The 19,348-nt window shown below is 47.3% G+C and overlaps 1 protein-coding gene across 5 annotated transcripts in view; it reads right to left on the bottom strand.

The window, feature by feature from the left end:
• The window catches only part of PFKL (phosphofructokinase, liver type), a 300,427-nt gene that overhangs the window by 116,033 nt on the left and 165,046 nt on the right, over positions 1 to 19,348 (bottom strand). For all 5 annotated transcript variants that reach the window (XM_075317821.1, XM_075317820.1, XM_075317822.1 and 2 more), the window contains 2 exons: positions 15,349 to 15,441; positions 1,916 to 2,041 (listed from right to left, as the gene is read on the bottom strand). In XM_075317821.1, coding sequence (XP_075173936.1) covers positions 1,916 to 2,041; positions 15,349 to 15,441 — 219 coding nt within the window. The remainder of the gene's footprint in view (positions 1 to 1,915; positions 2,042 to 15,348; positions 15,442 to 19,348) is intronic.

Here is a 19,348-nt window from a genome sequence, read left to right as displayed (position 1 = left end):
CCATGGCTTAGCAGTGACTAGCAGTATGACAGGTGGCTGACCACTCCATTCATCAGTGGGGTCCTCACTGTTCAGCTGCTCCTAGGCTAGACCTCCTCCTGAGCTTCGGTGCTGAATCCACACAGACAATGTGTAATGGTCTGGAACGCTGGATCATTCTGCCACATTTATCCTTCCATTTCTATTACTTGACATTTCTATTTTGTAACAATCACTTGTTCCAGATCATAAAACATACAGTGCCTACAAGTAGTATTCAACCCCCTGCAGATTTAGCAGGTTTACACATTCGGAATTAACTTGGCATTGTGACATTTGGACTGTAGATCAGCCTGGAAGTGTGAAATGCACTGCAGCAAAAAAGAATGTTATTTCATTTTTTATTTTTTTTTTTTTAAATTGTGAAAAGTTTATTCAGAGGGTTATTTATTATTCAACCCCTCAAACCACAAGAATTCTGTTTGGTTCCCCTAAAGTATTAAGAAGTATTTCAGGCACAAAGAACAATGAGCTTCACATGTTTGGATTAATTATCTCTTTTTCCAGCCTTTTTTGACTAATTAAGACCCTCCCCAAACTTGTGAACAGCACTCATACTTGGTCAACATGGGAAAGACAAAGGAGCATTCCAAGGCCATCAGAGACAAGATCGTGGAGGGTCACAAGGCTGGCAAGGGGTACAAAACCCTTTCCAAGGAGTTGGGCCTACCTGTCTCCACTGTTGGGAGCATCATCCAGAAGTTGAAGGCTTATGGAACCTACTGTTAGCCTTCCACGGCCTGGACAGCCTTTGAAAGTTTCCACCCGTGGCGAGGCCAGGCTTGTCCGAAGAGTCAAGGCTAACCCAAGGACAACAAGGAAGGAGCTCCGGGAAGATCTCATGGCAGTGGGGACATTGGTTTCAGTCAATACCATAAGTAACGTACTCCACCGCAATGGTCTCCGTTCCAGACGAGCCCGTAAGGTACCTTTACTTTCAAAGCGTCATGTCAAGGCTCATCTACAGTTTGCTCATGATCACTTGGAGGACTCTGAGACAGACTGGTTCAAGGTTCTCTGGTCTGATGAGACCAAGATCGAGATCTTTGGTGCCAACCACACACGTGACGTTTGGAGACTGGATGGCACTGCATACGACCCCAAGAATACCATCCCTACAGTCAAGCATGGTGGTGGTAGCATCATGCTGTGGGGCTGTTTCTCAGCCAAGGGGCCTGGCCATCTGGTCCGCATCCATGGGAAGATGGATAGCACTGCCTACCTGGAGATTTTGGCCAAGAACCTCCGCTCCTCCATCAAGGATCTTAAGATGGGTCGTCATTTCATCTTCCAACAAGACAACGACCCAAAGCACACAGCCAAGAAAACCAAGGCCTGGTTCAAGAGGGAAAAAATCAAGGTGTTGCAGTGGCCTAGTCAGTCTCCTGACCTTAACCCAATTGAAAACTTGTGGAAGGAGCTCAAGATTAAAGTCCACGAGAGACACCCAAAGAACCTAGATAACTTGGAGAAGATCTGCATGGAGGAGTGGGCCAAGATAACTCCAGAGACCTGTGCCGGCCTGATCAGGTCTTATAAAAGATGATTATTAGCTGTAATTGCAAACAAGGGTTATTCCACAAAATATTAAACCTAGGGGTTGAATGATAATTGACCCACACTTTTATGTTGAAAATGTATTAAAAGTTAACTGAGCAACATAACTTGTTGGTTTGTAAGATTTATGCATCTGTTAATAAATCCTGCTCTTGTTTGAAGTTTGCAGGCTCTAACTTATTTGCATCTTATAAAACCTGCTAAATCTGCAGGGGGTTGAATACTACTTGTAGGCACTGTAAAACAAAATGTAAAAAGATAACTAGAGTTTTAATATCCCAACAAATCCGCTAAATGTATGAATGGTGAAGATACTGACCACCTGAACACACTCCATCAATGGCAGCCGAACCGACTGGTTACCAGACAGGCTGACCACGCAGGCTGGGGTATCTGCAGTTGCTTCCATCAGAGCAATAACCGCTTCCATGCCCATTTTACTGCTCTGTTGTAAAAAGAGAAAGATTTAAGGAGATGAAACCTTTAAAAAGGATCAACCACCAGATTTTTATTTTATCTTTTGGGGAACAAGTACAAACATACATAAAAGTATTGTTTTATTGCAGTATTTTGATGTTGTAATTGGTGAGGTAGTGCTGTTCCGGCCAGTTTTACTATGCCAAGTATAAATAGTGCTAAGCCTACACAGATAGCTGAATCTATACATAATCATCTATCATCTGCCATCATCTAATCACCATGTCTATCTTCCCACAGGTATGTCAATTCATGCACTCTACTTTCCCATGAACTGATCTCCACTTCCCTTGGCTCTGCTGTGTGTTCTAATACCTGGTATGTCAATTCATGCACTCTACTTTTGCACTATATCTGACCTGTTCTTTCTTTGCTTCAATATCTTCCTGACATCCTCCAGCATCTCACTGTGATCTTTCTTCCCCTGTTTTGCACCCTCCTTTTATGACCTTTGTTTATTTTGCCTATGTGAAGCTGCATCTGGTTTTTTTGATTGAGTGATCAAGGGGTTATTCTCGTACCCCACCCCTTCACAGCTGAGTGCACTTGTATGTGTATATACTGGGGCAACTAAAAGTCTGCACCATATAAGTATGATGCATTGAATTAGGCCAGAATTGGGCCGGAAGTGACCGGAAGGTAACTGCATACATAGTCACTGTAAACAATGTTTGTGTTTCTATTCACTTTCACCTCTATAATACTTCACTTTTTACTGCACCCTCTGATCCCTAAACCCAGTAATGAGCTATTCATCTCTCCCTCCATCCTCCCCACCCATCTTACCTTCCCCTCAGATATTTTCCTCCACATTTCACCCAGTGTCTCCAGACACTCACGCCCATCTCATGGCCTCTCCTGCTCCCACTTACTAACACTCTCATTGCTTCGCCTCACTGCTGGGGATATTGCTCCAAATCCTGGTCCTCTTCACCACATCCCTATTGTCACTTCAAACCCTCTTCAACAACCTAACACAAATTTCCGCAACCTCGCAAACCTCATACCCATTCACCCAGCCCCCGCTCCCCCAGTCCCACTAACAGGAGCTCTATGGAACGCTTGCTCTGTCTGCAACAAACTATCCTACATTCATGATCTTTTCATCACTAATAAACTCTCTTTCCTCGCCATCACAGAAACCTGGCTCACTCCCTCTGACACTGCCTCTCCTGCTGCACTTTCTTATGGAGGTCTCCAACTGTCTCACACCCCCCGCCCCAGTAACAAGCATGATGGAGGAGTTGGTTTGCTCCTGTCCGACCAATGCTCCTTTACCCCAATTCCACTACCACCCTCTGTTACTCATCCCTCTTTTGAGGTGCACTCCGTACGCATCTACGCCCCCTCCAACCTTCAACTGGCTGTCATTTACTGCCCTCCAGGGCCAGCCACTGCCTTTCTTGACCATTTCACCACCTGGCTACTACACTTCCTTTCCACCGACATCCCCACCATCATCATGAGTGATTTCAACATCCCCATTGACACTTCCAACTCATCTGTCTCCAAACTTCTAACACTCACTTCCTCCTTCGGCCTCACCCAATGGTCTTCTGCAGCTACTCACAAAGATGACCATACGCTGGACCTCATCTTCACTCGCCTCTGTTCCCCATCTAACCTCTCTAACTCGCCTTTCCCCCTGTCTGACCACAACCTACTCACATTCTCTTCCCTCTCTTCTCCAAGTATGCAACCCCCCCTCCACAAACTTCCACACCCTCGCAGAAATATCAAACACATTGATTTAAACGACCTTTCTCAGTCCCTTCTCCCCCTCACAGACATTGCATTTCTACATGATGCAGATGCCGCTGCAACTTTATACAACACTACAATCTCTGCAGCTCTCGAATGAGCTGCCCCCCTCACACACACCAAAACCCGCACAATCAACAGGCAACCCTGGCACACGAGGCAGACTAAAGAACTAAGACGGGCTTCCAGAATTGCTGAGCGCAGATGGAAGAGGTCTCATTCCACTGAGCACTTCATTGCATATAAAGAGTCCCTCACCACTTTCAAGTCCACACTCACTGCTGCAAAACAAACCTACTTCTCATCCCTCATATCTTCTCTCTCTCACAACCCTAAACAGCTATTCAACACTTTCAATTCTCCCCTCCGTCCTCCGGCACCACCTCCCTCTCCTCTCAGCTGAAGACTTTGCCTCTTTCTTCAAGCAGAAGATTGACAACATCAGAGCAAGCTTTGGCCCACAATCACCACAGCCCCTCATCATAGCTACTCATCCCTCTTCCTCCAAATCCAGCTTCTCCACCATGACAGAAAACAATCTCTCCACTCTACTCTCAAGATCACATCTAACCACCTGTGCACTGGACCCGCTCCCATCGCACCTCATCCCCAACATCACCGCAGTCCTCATCCCAGCCTTAACCCATCTCTTCAACCTATCACTAACAACTGGTGTATTCCCTTCATGCTTTACACATGCCTCTATTACACCCATCCTCAAAAAGCCCTCCCTTGACCCATCCTCTGTGTCAAACTATCGCCTCATATCCCTTCTCCCCTACGCCTCAAAACTACTGGAACAGCATGTCCATCTTGAATTGTCCTCACACCTCTCCTCCTGCTCCCTCTTTGACCAGCTACAATCTGGCTTCCGACCACATCATTCCACTGAAACTGTCCTAACTAAAGTCACTAATGATCTACTAACCGCCAAAGCCAAGCGACACTACTCTATCCTCCTCCTCCTGGACCTGTTCTCTGCCTTCGACACAGTAGACCATTCCCTCCTACTACAGATTCTCTCATCTCTGGGCATCACAGACTTGGCCCTAACTTGGATCTCCTCATACCTAACCGACCGAACTTTCAGCGTCTCCCATTCTCACAGCACTTCCTCATCTCGCCCCCTATCTGTCGGTGTCCCCCAAGGCTCAGTTCTTGGACCCCTGCTGTTCTCCATCTACACCTTCGGCCTGGCACAGCTCATAGAGTCCCACGGCTTCCAGTATCATCTCTATGCCGATGACACACAGATCAACCTCTCTGGACCTGACATTACCTCTCTGCTAACCAAAATTCCACAATGTCTGTCTGCTATTTCATCCTTCTTCTCTGCGCGATTCCTAAAGCTTAACATGGACAAAACAGAGTTCATACCTTTCCATCAAACTTGATGGTTGCTCACTCTCCCCAGTTTCACAAGCTCGTTGCCTTGGAGTAACCCTCGACTCTACTCTATCCTTCAAGCCACACATCCAAGCCCTCTTCACCTCATGCTGATTACAACTCAAAAACATCTCCCGGATCCGTGCTTTCCTTAACCAAGAATCAGCAAAAACATTAGTGCATGCCCTCATAATCAAAACATTAACCATGACATACAAAGCCATGCACAACCTGCACAACCTGTCTCCTCCCTACATCTGTGACCTAGTCTCCCGGTACCTACCTGCACGCAACCTCAGATCCTCACAAGATCTCCTTCTCTGCTCCTCTCTTATCTCCTCTTCCCACAATTGCGTACAAGATTTCTTCCGTGCATCCCCCATACTCTGGAACGCTCTACCTCAGCACATCAGACTCTCCACTACCGTGGAAAGCTTCAAGAGGAACCTCAAGACCCACCTCTTCCAACAAGCCTACAACCTACAATAGCCCTCAGTCCAGTAGACCACTGCGCAACCAGCTCTGTCCTCACCTATTGTACCATCACCCATTCCCTGTAGACTGTGAGCCCTCGCGGGCAGGGTCCTCTCTCCTCCTATACCAGTCTGTCTTGTACTGTTAATGATTGTTGTACATATACCCTCTCTCACTTGTAAAGCGCCATGGACTAAATGGCGTTATAATAATAAATAATAATAATAATAATCTACATGTGCAGTTCTGTGGCTCAGTTGTGAAAAGTGTTGTCTTAAAGCACGTGGGTCCTAGAATCTATACACCATGGGCAACATCTGTATGGAGTTTATATGATCCCACCATGATTTCTTTTAGCAAGCTCTGGTTTGGCATCAGGCACAATCATGAAAAAACTGATAAAACGGATCCGGCGCCGGATCTGTTTTATTCCACATAGACTTGTATTAGTGCCGGATTGTGCCGGATGGCCTTCCGTTGCATGCGGCGAAAAATTGCAGCCGGAAAGGACGCAGCATGCAATGTTTTTTGGCTGCGGTGAAAAATCTGACCACGCCGAATCAGACGCCATACGACATGTTGTATAATGGAAGCCTATGGGCGCCAAATTTGGCGTCATCCGGCATATGCCGGAAACCAATGATGGATCCGGTTTTTGTTTCTGTTTCTTTTAGACGTTGTGTAAATAGTCTCTCTCTCTGTCCATGTGTCGGTCAGTTCGTCGGTCACGTTCTGTCCGTCAGTCTCTCTCTCCCTCCCCTCTCTCTCCCTTTATACTCACCGATCACGGGCGCGTCGCTGCACAGCTGACACACTGCTCTGGCGGCTTCTCCTGTTTTTGAAAATGCCGGCCGCTCATTATTCCATCTCGTATTCACTGCTTCCCCCACCCACCGGCGCCTATGATTGGTTGCAGTTAGACGAGCCTCCACGCTGAGTGACGGCTGTCTCATTGAAACCAATCACAGCCGCCGATGGGCAGGTCTATATAGTGCAGTAAAATAAATAAATAATTTAAAAAAACGACGTGCGGTCCCCCCAATTTTGATATAGCCAAGGTAAAGCCACACTGCTGAAGGCTGGTATTCTTAGGATGGGGAGCCCTACGTTATGGGGAGCCCCCCAGCCTAAAAATATCAGCCAGCAGCCGCACGGAATTGCTGCATCCATTAGACTTGACAGTCCCGGGACTCTACCCGGCTCATCCCGAATTGCCCTAGTGCGGTGGCCCATAGCTGCCACTAAGTCCTAGGTTACATAGTTACATAGTTACTTAGGTTGAAAAAAAGACCTAGGTCCATCTAGTTCAACCTTCCTCCACCAGTTCTACATTTGGTCACTAAAGGCCCAGTCACACACAACGACTTACCAGCGATCCTGAAAACAATGCGACCTGATAGGGATCGCTGGTAAGTCGCTGGGAGGTCGCAGCTGAGATGTCACACAGTCAGATCTTACCAGCGATGCAGGAACAATACAGGTCGCAGTCAGTCAGTCAGTCAATCTCAGCAGTCACTGTGACCCTGTCACACAGTGTCAAACACAGTGATGTGTCCTGCCCAGCAGGACATCGCCTTTGAAGAAAATGGCCTGGACCATTCTGCAACGACTAGAGATCTCACAGCAGGGGCCTGATCGTTGGTAGGTGTCACACATAACAAGATCGCTAATGGGATCGCTACTGTGTCACGGAAACCGTGACTCAGCTGCGATCTCGCTAGCGATCTCGTTATGTGTGACGGTACCTTAAGTCATTTATAACCAACAATGTTTTGTGTACTGAGGAAATCATCCAGCCCTTTTTTAAAAGCTGTTATAGTATCTGCCATTATTACCTTTTGTGGTAGGGCATTCCAGAGTCTGACTGCTCTAACTGTAAAGAACCCTTTCCTATTTAGCTGTCGGAATCGCTTTTCTTCCACTCGCAGTGAGTGCCCCCTGGTCCTTAGTATTGTCTTTGGAAGAAATAAGTCATGTGCCAGTCCTTTATATTGACCACACATGTATTTATACATATAAATGAGATCTCCTCTGAGACGTCTTTTTTCTAAGCTAAACAGATCTAATTTTTTCAACCTGTCATCATATGGGAGGCCTTCCATTCCTTGTAGTAGTCTAGTTGCCCTCCTTTGAACTAACTTCTGAATGTCCTTTTTAAAATGTGAAGCCCAAAACTGGATCCCATATTCCAGATGTGGCCTTACAAGTGATTTATAGAGAGGTAACAATACGTTGGGATCACGGGATCTAATCTCTCTTTTTATACACCCTAAAATCTTGTTTGCTTTTGCAGTTGCTGCCTGACATTGAGTGCTGCTGCTCAGCTTATTTGTAATGAGAATACCCAAGTCCTTCTCCTGTTCTGTAGTCTGGAGCTTACTTCCATTTAATGTATACGCAGTTATAGGATTACTCCGTCCTAGGTGCATTACTTTACATTTATCAACATTAAATCTCATTTGTCAAGTATCTGCCCATTCTGACATCTTATCCAGATCTTTTTGTAATATTGTACTATCAAGGTCAGTTTTTAATATTCTACATAGTTTGGTGTCATCAGCAAAGACTGACACTTTACTATCAATCTCATCCACAAGGTCATTAATAAAGAGATTAAAAAGAATCGGTCCTAGCACAGATCCCTGTGGCACCCCACTACTGACTATAGCCCATTTAGAGAATATACCATTTATGACTACTCTTTGTTTCCTATCTTTTAGCCAATTCCTTACCCAGTTGCATATAGTTTCCCCTAGTCCTTGCTTCTAGAGCTTTAGTATAAGGCTATTATGTGGTACAGTATCAAATGCCTTTGTAAAGTCCAAATAAATCACATCAGCTGCATTACCAATATCCAGGTTTGCACTTACCCCCTCATAGAATCCCAACAGATTGGTTAGACACGACTTATCTTTCCTGAATCCATGCTGTCAGTTATTATATTATTTTCTGCAATATATTTTTGCATGTCATCCCTTAATATGCCCTAAAAAAACTTTGCATACTACTGATGTCAGGCTTACTGGACGGTAGTTGCCTGGATCTACCCTCTTACCATTCTTAAATATCGGTACCACATCAGCAATCCTGAGGCACCAACCCTGTTACAAGAGAATCTAAAAAGATGAGATACAGCGGTCTGTCGATTACGGAGCTCAATTCCCTCAATATTCGTGGATGAATGCCATCTGGCCCTGGGGACTTGTAAATGTTTAATTTACTCAGACGTAGGAGTACTTCATCTTGTGTTAAATTAATTTTATCGGGTGGTGAACTTTGATTTTTCATTTGTTGAATGATCCCCGGTAAAGTCAGTTCCTTGGTGAACACAGATGAGAAATGCCTATTTAATATCTCAGTCTTTTGTTTGTCCTCTATAACTAACATGTTATTATATTTTAAGGGGCCCAATACTATTCTATGAGACACCCCCCCATGATTAATCTATAGTGAAAGTAAATAAACACAAACACCGAAAAATTCTTTATTTGAAATAAATGACAAAAATGAAAAAAAAAAAAAAAACTCTTTCACCACTTTATTCATGCCCAAATACCCCTCCAGGTCCGGCGTAATCCACACGAGGTCCCATGACATTTTCAGCTCTGCTACATCGGAAGCTGACAGGAGCGGCAGTAGAACACCGCCGCTCACTGTGAGCTCCACAGAGCAACTGAAGTGAGTCGTGCCAGTCAGCGGAGACGTCACTCAGGTAGTGCCGGTGTGTGTGCAGTGATGATGGATGCAGTAGTGCCTGCGTGTGTGCGGTGATGATGGAGGCGGTAATGCTGGTGTGTGCGGTGATGATGGGGGTGGTAATGCCGGTGTGTGTGGTGATGATGGGGGCGGTAGTGCAAGTGTGTGCGGTGATGAGGGGGCGGTACTGCCGGTGTGGGCGGTGATGATGGGGTCTCTCTCCCTCTTGGCATGAAAAAGAAGGAAAAAAAACACCCAAAAATTAGTTTTTTGCTGGATCCGTCGCATCAGTTTTTACACAATCTGAGACGGATCCGTTGCATCAGGCTCAAAACGGTGCCGGATGCCAAAAAACTGATGTTTGAAAGCAACCTTATGCACTTCAAGAACAAGTTGGAAAGTGTTTGTGTCTGACATAAGAAAATTAGATTGTGAGCCCCAATGTGTACAGGAATTGATGTGAAGGGTTGAAGCATGCTATTGACTGTACTTAGGTACTCCTCACAGTATGGAGGAAAGGCACATTCACACATGCTGGACTGGCTGTTGCTTTCCAATAACAAAAATCTGCAATGGGCTTTAGAAAGTCAACTAAAATGAATGCTACAGATTTTCAAAAAGTGAAATCTGCATGTAACACATGTGGACTCCGCCGTGGAGTTGCATGGTGTGATAGCTATATCTCTAAGGAGCCCAAGTGCTTATAGAGGGACAGATGAAGACTGCAATTTAGTTTAGTAATTAAAGGGATTTCCAAAGAAGATAATTATTCTTCATCCTCATTAGATAAAAGCAAATCATTAACATAAGTTACCTAATAAAAAAACAATCATTATAAGTAAATATTGATATCGTAAATCAGATATCAGGAGTGACCTAGATTTCTGAGAACTCACAGGGGTGGTCCGAAGACTGAAGAAATATCAAATCTGAATCCCTATATATTAATTGCCCCATTCTAAACTAATTTTTAATATGGCTATTTTTAAACTCTGCTACCCTTCCCTGACTACACTATATAGCTACTATTGATTTTTTTCTCTTCTTCCTGTTTGATGGTGCTTTGTTTGAGTATGCTGGGATACTCAAACGAAGCATCATCAGGGTAGGGAAGCTGCAGTAACTGTCGCAGCGCCTGCCCCCACCCTGAAACGAAGCATCATCAGTGACGTTCGTTTTAGGGGCTTCTCAGTCAGAGTACCAGTTGGCGTTCAGAGACAAGCGCCACCCCTACTGGGCTCTGCATGTCACCGGGTACTCCTAGCGCACGGACAGTGAGCGCTGCTATATGTTGCCAGCTCTACCGATCTCAGCCGGCAACAGAGCGGACGCTGTGCATATCACTCCAAGTAGGGCGCTCCAAGAATCAGATTGGAAACTTTACAGAGGTCAAAAAAGGATGAGGGGTTGGCCATCCCAGACCCCTTCATTTACTTTCTCTTCTCACAACTACAGCACCTTAGAGGGTGGGGAAATCCAGACTTCCCCTCGTCCTCAACAGGAAATCATATGGCACATGCTTGGTGCGATAGATATAGTAGAAGCTTTGAGGAAGGTAGATTCTGGAACCATGTTTCCTGAAGCATAACGCTAAGAGGAATCCACAACATATAGAACAAAACTAAGAAAATAATTTCCCTCATATGGAATAATACTGACTACCCCGAATTTAATAAATTTCAATGTTTTGATTTGATTCTGCTGCAGAGACACTAATTTCTAAAGGCTAAATGGGAAAGGGATGTAGGCTTCCTCAGCAATGATACTTGGACAGATATTTTTCAAACAATACCTAAAGTTTCAATGGTGCACTCTCCCAATATTATATAATTCATAGGGTATATAGAACACCTCTCAAATATAAGACAGATTCGTGCTATAGATGTGCAACACCGGACGTGGATATAATCCTTGTGTTGTGGGAGTGCCCGAAATTAGTCCCATTGTGCCTTAAAGTGGTGAACTTAAATTGCCTCAGTGTCTAATTGCAATATTGATATGGACCCTATTGTATGCCTGTTAGGATATACTGAAGGTATTTGGGGAGCCATCGGCAGGCCATACTGAGACAGCTCTACCAGGCCAGAAAACGTATAGCTTTACGCTGGAAAAAAGTCAAGTCCCCCATACTACCTGAATTCTTTCAGAAAATGAATAGCTTGCTTTGTTATCCCCTTCATCCCCGGACGATTTTCGTTTTTTTCAAAGAGGGGGGGTCGCTCCCCTTCTTCTGAGAGCCGTAACTTTTTTATTTTTTCGTAAATCTTGCATATATGAGGGCTTATCTTTTGCAGGACTAGTTGTACTTTTGAATGAAACCATTAGTTTTACCATATAGTGTACTGGAAAATAGCAAAAAAATTCCACGTGTGAAAAAATTACAAAAAATGAGACTGCCTGATGGTTTTGGAATATATTATTCACAGTGTTCACTATATGGTAAAACTGACGTGTCGGAATGATGCTTCAGGATGGTATGAGTTCATAGATACCAAACATTTATAGGTTTACTTTTATCTAAGGGCTTAAAAAAAAAAATCACATGTTTGTCCAAAAATGGCGCATTTCTTGTGCCATTTTCCACGATCCATAGCGTTCTCATTTTTCGGGATCTGTAGCTCAGTGACAGCTTATTTTTTGCGTTTCGAGCTGACGTTTTTGTGCAGTTGCTAAGTTATGATCGTCTCTTGTGCAGAATTCGCGGCGACAAAAGACCGCAATTTTGGCGTTTAGAATTTTTTTGCCGCTACGCTGTTAACTAATCAGGTTAATTGATTTCCTATTTTGATAGATCAGGCGTTTCTGAATGCGGAAATAAATGTGTGTATATTTGTTGTTTTTTTAACCCTTTAATTTTCAATGGGGCGAATGGGGGGGTGATTTGAACTTTTACGGGTTTTTGTTTTGTTTTTTTTTTAATTTTTCAAAACTTTTTTTATTTCACTTTTTTATTTTACTAGTCCCCCTAGGGGACTATAAGGATCAGCAGTCTGATCACTCTTCCATTTCTCCAGATCACAGCTACACAGCTGAGATCTGCAGAAAAGCAGCTCTCCTATTACAAATGGCAGTCTGCCAGGTGAAAGAGGAAGTGACTCATGATAGCTACAGGTGTCATCACATGACCCTGTGCTACCATGGTAACCATCGGATCCACGTGATCACAGCACGTGACTTCCGATGGCGCCGGTTAAGTGAATGCTTACCGCAGCGCGGTTTCATCTCGCTGTCGCATTTTGACAGTGAGATGCAAGGGGTTAAAAGGCGCGAGTGGAAAGCATATCCACTCGTGCTTGATAGCCGCACATGTCAGCTGTTCAAATCAATTGACATGTGCAGAGATCGCTGCCGACTGCCCACGGCGGGGATTAACCTTACACGATCCATGACGTACCCAGTTTGACATTTGTCGTGAAGAGGTTATGAAAAATAATGTTGTTCAAAAAAGAGACAACTCGCAGAAATTTGAAGCTGTTTAGGGTCCTTGGCTTAACACGCCTAATCCTGCGCTTTTGAAACTTGGACTCTATGGCTAAATTGATATTAATTTATTAATATCTGGGAATAGCAATGATGGCAGCGTGGGCCGACCGATGGTTCTCCTCTTGACTGACTTACTGTCTATGTCGTGGTCTAATTTGATTTGAGGGTAACAGTTTAAAGGATTATTCTAAATCAAAAGTAACGTATTTTTTGGATTATAAGACGCACTTTTCCGCCCAAAAATGTGGGAGGAAAATGAGGAGTGCGTCTTAAAATCCAACTATAGCTTACCGGGGGGCTGTCTGTGCAGCTCTGTGTGCGGGCGGCCGGGTGAGTGTGGGCGGCCAGGTGCGTGTCGCTGCGAGCGGGCGGCCGGGTGCCTGTCGATGCCGGCGGCCGGCTGCCTCTCTGTGCAAGTGGGCAGACTGCTTGCTGCCACTCTGTGCGGGCGGGTGGCTGTGCGGACTGTGGTGGCTGTGCGGAGAGTGTCCCAGTCTGTCCGCAGTCCCGGTTTCATATGATGGCGCCAGGAGTCAGCGCGTGCGCAGATGTAGCTCTTGGATGAGAGCTCCATCTGCGCAAGCGCCGCTCCGGGAGTCAGCGTGTGCGCAGATGGGGCACTTGTATGAGAGCTCCATCTGCGCACGCGCCGCTCCGGGTGCCATCATTTGAACCAGGACTGCGGACAGACTGGGACCCTCACCGCACCGGCCTGCTCCACCACTGACCCGCCGCTGTCACTGACCCGCCACTGACACCACTGACTCGCTGCCACCACCACGGTCCCACCGCCGTTGGTAGCACAGCCTCTGCCTACTGGGACCCCGCTCCACTACCACTGCCGCCCCCCTCCGGTAAGACAAAACCAGAGTATAAGACGGCCACATTTTTATTTATTTTTTTTACCTTTTTCTATCTCTAAATCTGAGGTGCGTCTTATAAAACGAAAAATACGGTATATATTCTCATGCCTGTACCGCGACGGACACAACAGCTTTTTCTGTATGTTATCTATGCTTATGTTTTCCTATATGATTTGTTATAAAATCGAAATTTAAGGCTGCTTTACATGCGTCGATATCTCGTGCGATCGCACCCGCCCCCAATGTTTGTGCGGCAAGGGCAATTTGTTGCCCGTGTAGCACAACGTCGGTAACCCCGGTCAGACGTACTTACCTTCCAAACGACCTCGCTGTGGGCGGCGAACATCCACTTCCTGATGGGGGAGGGACATTCGGCGTCACAGCGACATCACACAGCGGCCGGTCAATAGAAGCGGAGGGGCAGAAATGAGCGGGACGTAAACATCCCGCCCACCTCCTTCCTTCCGCATTGCCGGCGGGACACAGGTAAGCTGTGTTCACTGTTCCCACGGTGTCACATGGAGCGATGTGTGCTGCCTCGGGAACAATAAACAACCGGACGTTCGATTTATAGAAAATGAGCGACGTGTCAACGAGCAACGATAAGGTGAGTATTTTTGCTCGTTAACACTCGCTCGTAGCTGTCACACGCTGCGATATGTCAAACGATGCCGGATGTGCGTCACTTACGACGTGACCCCCGACGACATATCGTTTGATATATCGTAGCATGTAAAGCCCGCTTTACCCATTTGTTCAGATCTTTTGCAAACTCAATAGTCTGGAAGACATTGGACCTGGATCTCTTAGGGACTACATTTATTACAAGTATTTGCCAGGATTTGGGGTACCCCCTCGAAACGTTCGTGAGGCGAAGAGAGGAGGAATGTTATTTTATTAAAGCACCACTCTAGAGGGATTTTTTTATTGCACCGTTGCAGTGGTGCTATAAATACAAGTACCCTGACCCCTGTCATATACTCGCCTTCCGGTGGCTTTTTCTATCGCCGCTCCTCAGGTCGGTCTCGGTGATTTGTGGCCTGCCTGCTGCTTCAGTGTTTCATGGAGCATGCTGAAAGTCACAACTCAATTCATCTCTATGAGAGCGTTGTTATGGCCTCGTTCCGGCTTTCATGGAGATCTACCAAGAGCTTGTGACATAACTTCTGACTTCCAGACAGTAAGAAGTTAAAAGGCACGATATATCGCCGAAGGGACGGAGCAAAGTTTTTAGAAATTGAAGACGCCAGAGGATGAGTATATGGCCTTAGATTTAAAGCGCCACTGCAGTGCTGAAGAAAAAGAACCACTAGGGTGGTACTTTAATGGTATTGTTGAAATATTTTTTGTTTTATGACTGTTAAAAAAGGAAAATATTTTTCAATAAAAATCATATGATTAAAACAAAATAAATAGTGGTTATTGAGGCAATGACAGGTTTTGTTAGCTCTATTACCTCATTCATTAAAAATATCCAGTTTGTAATGTGCTGCGTGAATAGGGACTCATAGTAAAATGATGGTTAGTATTTATAAACCTTAGTATAAGATTAATCCAATGTTTATTCTACATTTTAGCAGCTTGTGGCTTTGGCTTAAGCGCATATATTTACCAAGACACGGTCGAAGGCCGATGGTGTTCCTCCTCTCTGCACATGTCCAAGGACAGTGACCCTGGTATCAAAGCCCAAGCGTCGGACCACCAGCTGGTCAAAAACAAAGTAGGAATGTCAGAAAACAATAATTCACTTCCAATATCATTTACATCTCAAACTCAGCAAGCTAAAATACTAAAGATTAATGGAGAAAGTAAGCTCATGATAACATGGTATTAGAAAAGTTCTAGATAAAACTAACTACGAGATTCCTTGATGACATTTTGATCAGAAAGATATGTGGGATGCATGAGTGGATGGATATAATCTATATTGTGATAGTATATGGTACTCATCATGTCGCGGGCGGGGAGGGCGCTGCGCTCACCCACTGCTCGAGTCCGGCTGCTTCTGCTGCTCGCTCGGTCGGTGGCTCGAGCGGCGGGCCGGATCCCGGGGACTTGAGCGGCGCTCCTCGCCCGTGAGTGAAAGGGGTGGTTTGGTTTAGGGATATTGTCCGTGACGCCACCCACGGTTTGTGGTGAGGTTGGGACACCACCGCTGCTCTGTACGGGGATCCCGGGAGCGTTGACAGGGAGCAGCTGAGATGTTTTCTCCCCTCCGTGGGTAGGGGGGTTTTTGGTGGTCCCGGGGCCCGGTGGTGGAGGTCAAAAGGTGGGTTGCGGGGTCTGGCCGGGTGCAGGGTCGCGGGGCAGCGCAGTGCCAGACGGCACGGTGGTACTTACTCAGCCAGTAACGCACACGGAGTCTCTGGTAAAACAAACGGCTGGATGGACGAGTCCCACAGACGGCTGCGGCGGTCACTCCCAGTAGGTTGGCGGTAACTGTCTCCCTGCACCGGTGTTCTGTTCTCGGCCCCAATGGCTTCCCACTGATAGCCAACATACCGCTAGGGAGCGGGCTAAGGGAGCCCTTCCGTTGCCCGCAGGCTCTGGCCCTGGGAACTCTAGCTCTGGCGGTAGCTTTATCTCCCTCACAGTTTGGACGGTTGCCTTCAGTCGGGTCTTTACTGCTGGGAAATCCCGGAGGTTCCCGTCGCTGACGGATTTGACTGGTTTTACGGCGACTCCTAGCCTGGTCGGGGTCCGTAGGCCCTGCCGGATGGTGCTGGCTTCTCTTCGCTCCCCGGTTCGGTACCGGCGGGCCACCGCCCGTCCCCGGTCCTTACGGTTGTGCGTCAATCGGCCTCTCCTGCAGACGGTCACCACCATCTGCCAACCTTGCTGTCAGGTGCCCGGGCCACGTACCCGGACACTGTCAGTCTGCTCCTCTACTATCACTTCCTCGCACTTTGACTTCCCTAACTCAACTCCTTCCTTTTCCCGCCTCCAGGACTGTGAACTCCTCGGTGGGTGGAGCCAACCACCTGGCTCCGCCCCACCTGGTGTGGACATCAGCCCCTGGAGGGAGGCAACAAGGATTTGTGTCTGACTTAGGTGTTCCTAACCGGGGTGTGGGGTGTGTTGTTGCAGTACCTGTGACGTCCTGGCTTTTCCAGGGCGCCACATTCCCCCTTGGTTAAGCGCAGACCGTCCGCGGGCTGCTCGTCCATCACCGGTTTTATTTTCACAACTAGGAAAAATAGAAAACGGTAAAACATATAAAATACAAGCATTCTTATAAAACTTCCCTTAACAGGAGGCACTTTCTTTTAACGTTACTAAACTTTTTTTTTTATTAAACGGTACGGCTTCCGCTCTCCCCCGCCCAAACAACCTGGCCCTGATGCTGCACCTAAGAAGATGGGCAGCACCCCTTGCCCCAGTCCAGAACCAAATTGTCCGAGCGGGTACGGTATCTTTCAGGGGACCCACGTCCATGGGGGACCCCTGACCCCCAGAGGATTGCCACCGGTTACGGTAGTGGCGGGCCTGGGCCATCCATTTCCTCCAGGCCCATCCTCCCAAATCAGCCTCTCCGGAGGCGGTCACGGTATTAAGCCAACAATTTATTTACACTCCACAAGTTTGTGGTTGCCCTGCGAGTTCTCGGGCCTGTCCGTAAGAAGTTCCTTACGCAACGGTTGCAGAAAGTCCCTACAGGGACTAGTTGCCGGCAACGGCCGGTTCAATCACTGTGTCAATCTGATAAACTTCTTCGGTTAATTCAATCTTATCATTCAACAACATTTAACAATATACAAGAACATCACACCCCTAAATGTTAGTCTCCATGTACCTAAGCGGGGGTCGACCTAGGTTGGGACGTGTGGACCTACGGGGGCCAAGGTTGGTGGTGGTAGGCAGTGGAGTAGAGGGCACAGCTAGTCCCTCCCCCCGGCTATCATGTGGGGCAGACAGAGGCATAGGGGAGCTGGGTACAGGCACATCCCTGGGCGCTGGGGCATTAACGGCCACTTCCATCTCTTTTTCCTCCACGGGTTGTGGGAACAGTATTACAGGAAGGATTACTGCGCCGTTCTATGTTGGCCAATCGGCCGGGAAATCGCCCAGCATGGTGTGGATTACCCCTTTCTGCTTCTCCTCAGCCGGTTCGGTGGCCGGGGCTTCAGTTGCCGTCCTCAACGGTGGGGGACACCTCTTCAGGTGATCTCGGGAAACCTTGGCCGAAGTCTTCCCCTGGTCACGGCTGATCTGGTAGGCCTTTCCATTCTCCCAATTGGTGGGTTGTATTACATATGGGCCTCCTCCCACTGGTCGTCTAGCTTGTGGGTCCTTCGCTTTCGCTTCAAAACGACATCTCCGGGCAAGAAGGGATCTGCAGCCGCATTTTTGTTGAAGCACTGCTCTTGCTGCTTCCGACTCTGACACAAATTCTTTTCTACATAGTCCTGGACCTGTCTGTTCTGTGCTCTTCGTTGAATGTCCCATCCTGCGGTCGAAGGGAGCGCTTCCGGGGCCTCCAACCCCATCTCTAGGTCCACTGGCAGTCGACCGGGCCGAGCTCTCATCAGGTACGCTGGTGTGCACTTTGTAGAGCTAGAAGGAATATTGTTGTACATATCAACCAGGTCAGGTAGTTTCTCTGGCCATAGGTTCCGCTCCGCCAGCGGCAACGTCTTGAGGAGGTTCAGGACCAAGTGGTTCATCTTTTCGCACGTGCCATTGGTTTGGGCGTGGTGAGGCGTGGTCCGAATTTTCTTGCAACCGTACAGCTGGCAGAATTCTTGGAACACCTACGCTTCAAAGGCCGGGCCCTGGTCGGTAAGTACCTTCTCCGGGTATCCATGTGGCCGACAGAAATAGGCCTGGAATGCTCTAGTGGCGGTACGGCCGGTCAGGTCCTTGACTGGGACAACCACCATAAATCTTGAATAGTGGTCCACAATGGTCAGGGCATAAGTATACCCACTTTGGCTAGGGGTGAGCTTCACATGGTCGAGGGCCACCAGCTCCAGCGGTTGATGTGTAACGATTGGGCGTAGCGGGGCCTTCTGGCTGGCCTCATCCCTTCTTCTCAGTGTGCAGGGACCGCATTCTTGGCACCAGGCCTCCACAGATTCCCGCATCCCGCTCCAATAGAACCGCTCTCTGAACAGCATTTCCAGCTTTTTCCACCCGAAGTGTCCGGCACCGTCATGGTATGCCTGGAGGACAGTGGGCACGTTAGCTTGAGGAATCACCAACTGGCGAACCTTCTCGTGGGTCTTCGGATTGATAAACTCCCGATACAGCTTCCCTTGATGCAGGTATAACCGGGTTCGTTGCTGCCACAAGCGTTGGGCCTCGGTAGGGGCAGTAGGGTCCATTCCAGCCGAGCCCTGTTCCACCAGGGTTTTGACTAAACGGACAGCAGGCGCTTGGTCCTGGGCTTCTTGCCACCCCTTGCTGGGCCAGGCTCACCTGCGGTTGATGGACCCGCAACTTCTCGACTGGTGGCCGGTGAAACGCAGGCAACTCGATCTCTTCGAGGTCATCATCGTCCATCCCCTCTTCCGACAGGTGGGGCATCCGGGAGAGGGCATCGGCGTTGGCATTTGTATGGCCGGCCCGGTATTTGATGGTGAAGTCGTAATTGGCCAGCCTGGCCACCCACC

This window comes from Anomaloglossus baeobatrachus, chromosome 7, assembly GCF_048569485.1.
Source record: "Anomaloglossus baeobatrachus isolate aAnoBae1 chromosome 7, aAnoBae1.hap1, whole genome shotgun sequence".
NCBI lineage: Eukaryota > Metazoa > Chordata > Amphibia > Anura > Aromobatidae > Anomaloglossus > Anomaloglossus baeobatrachus.
The sequence above is the reverse complement of the archived record's forward strand: the minus strand, read 5'-3'. Positions and strand labels throughout refer to the sequence as shown.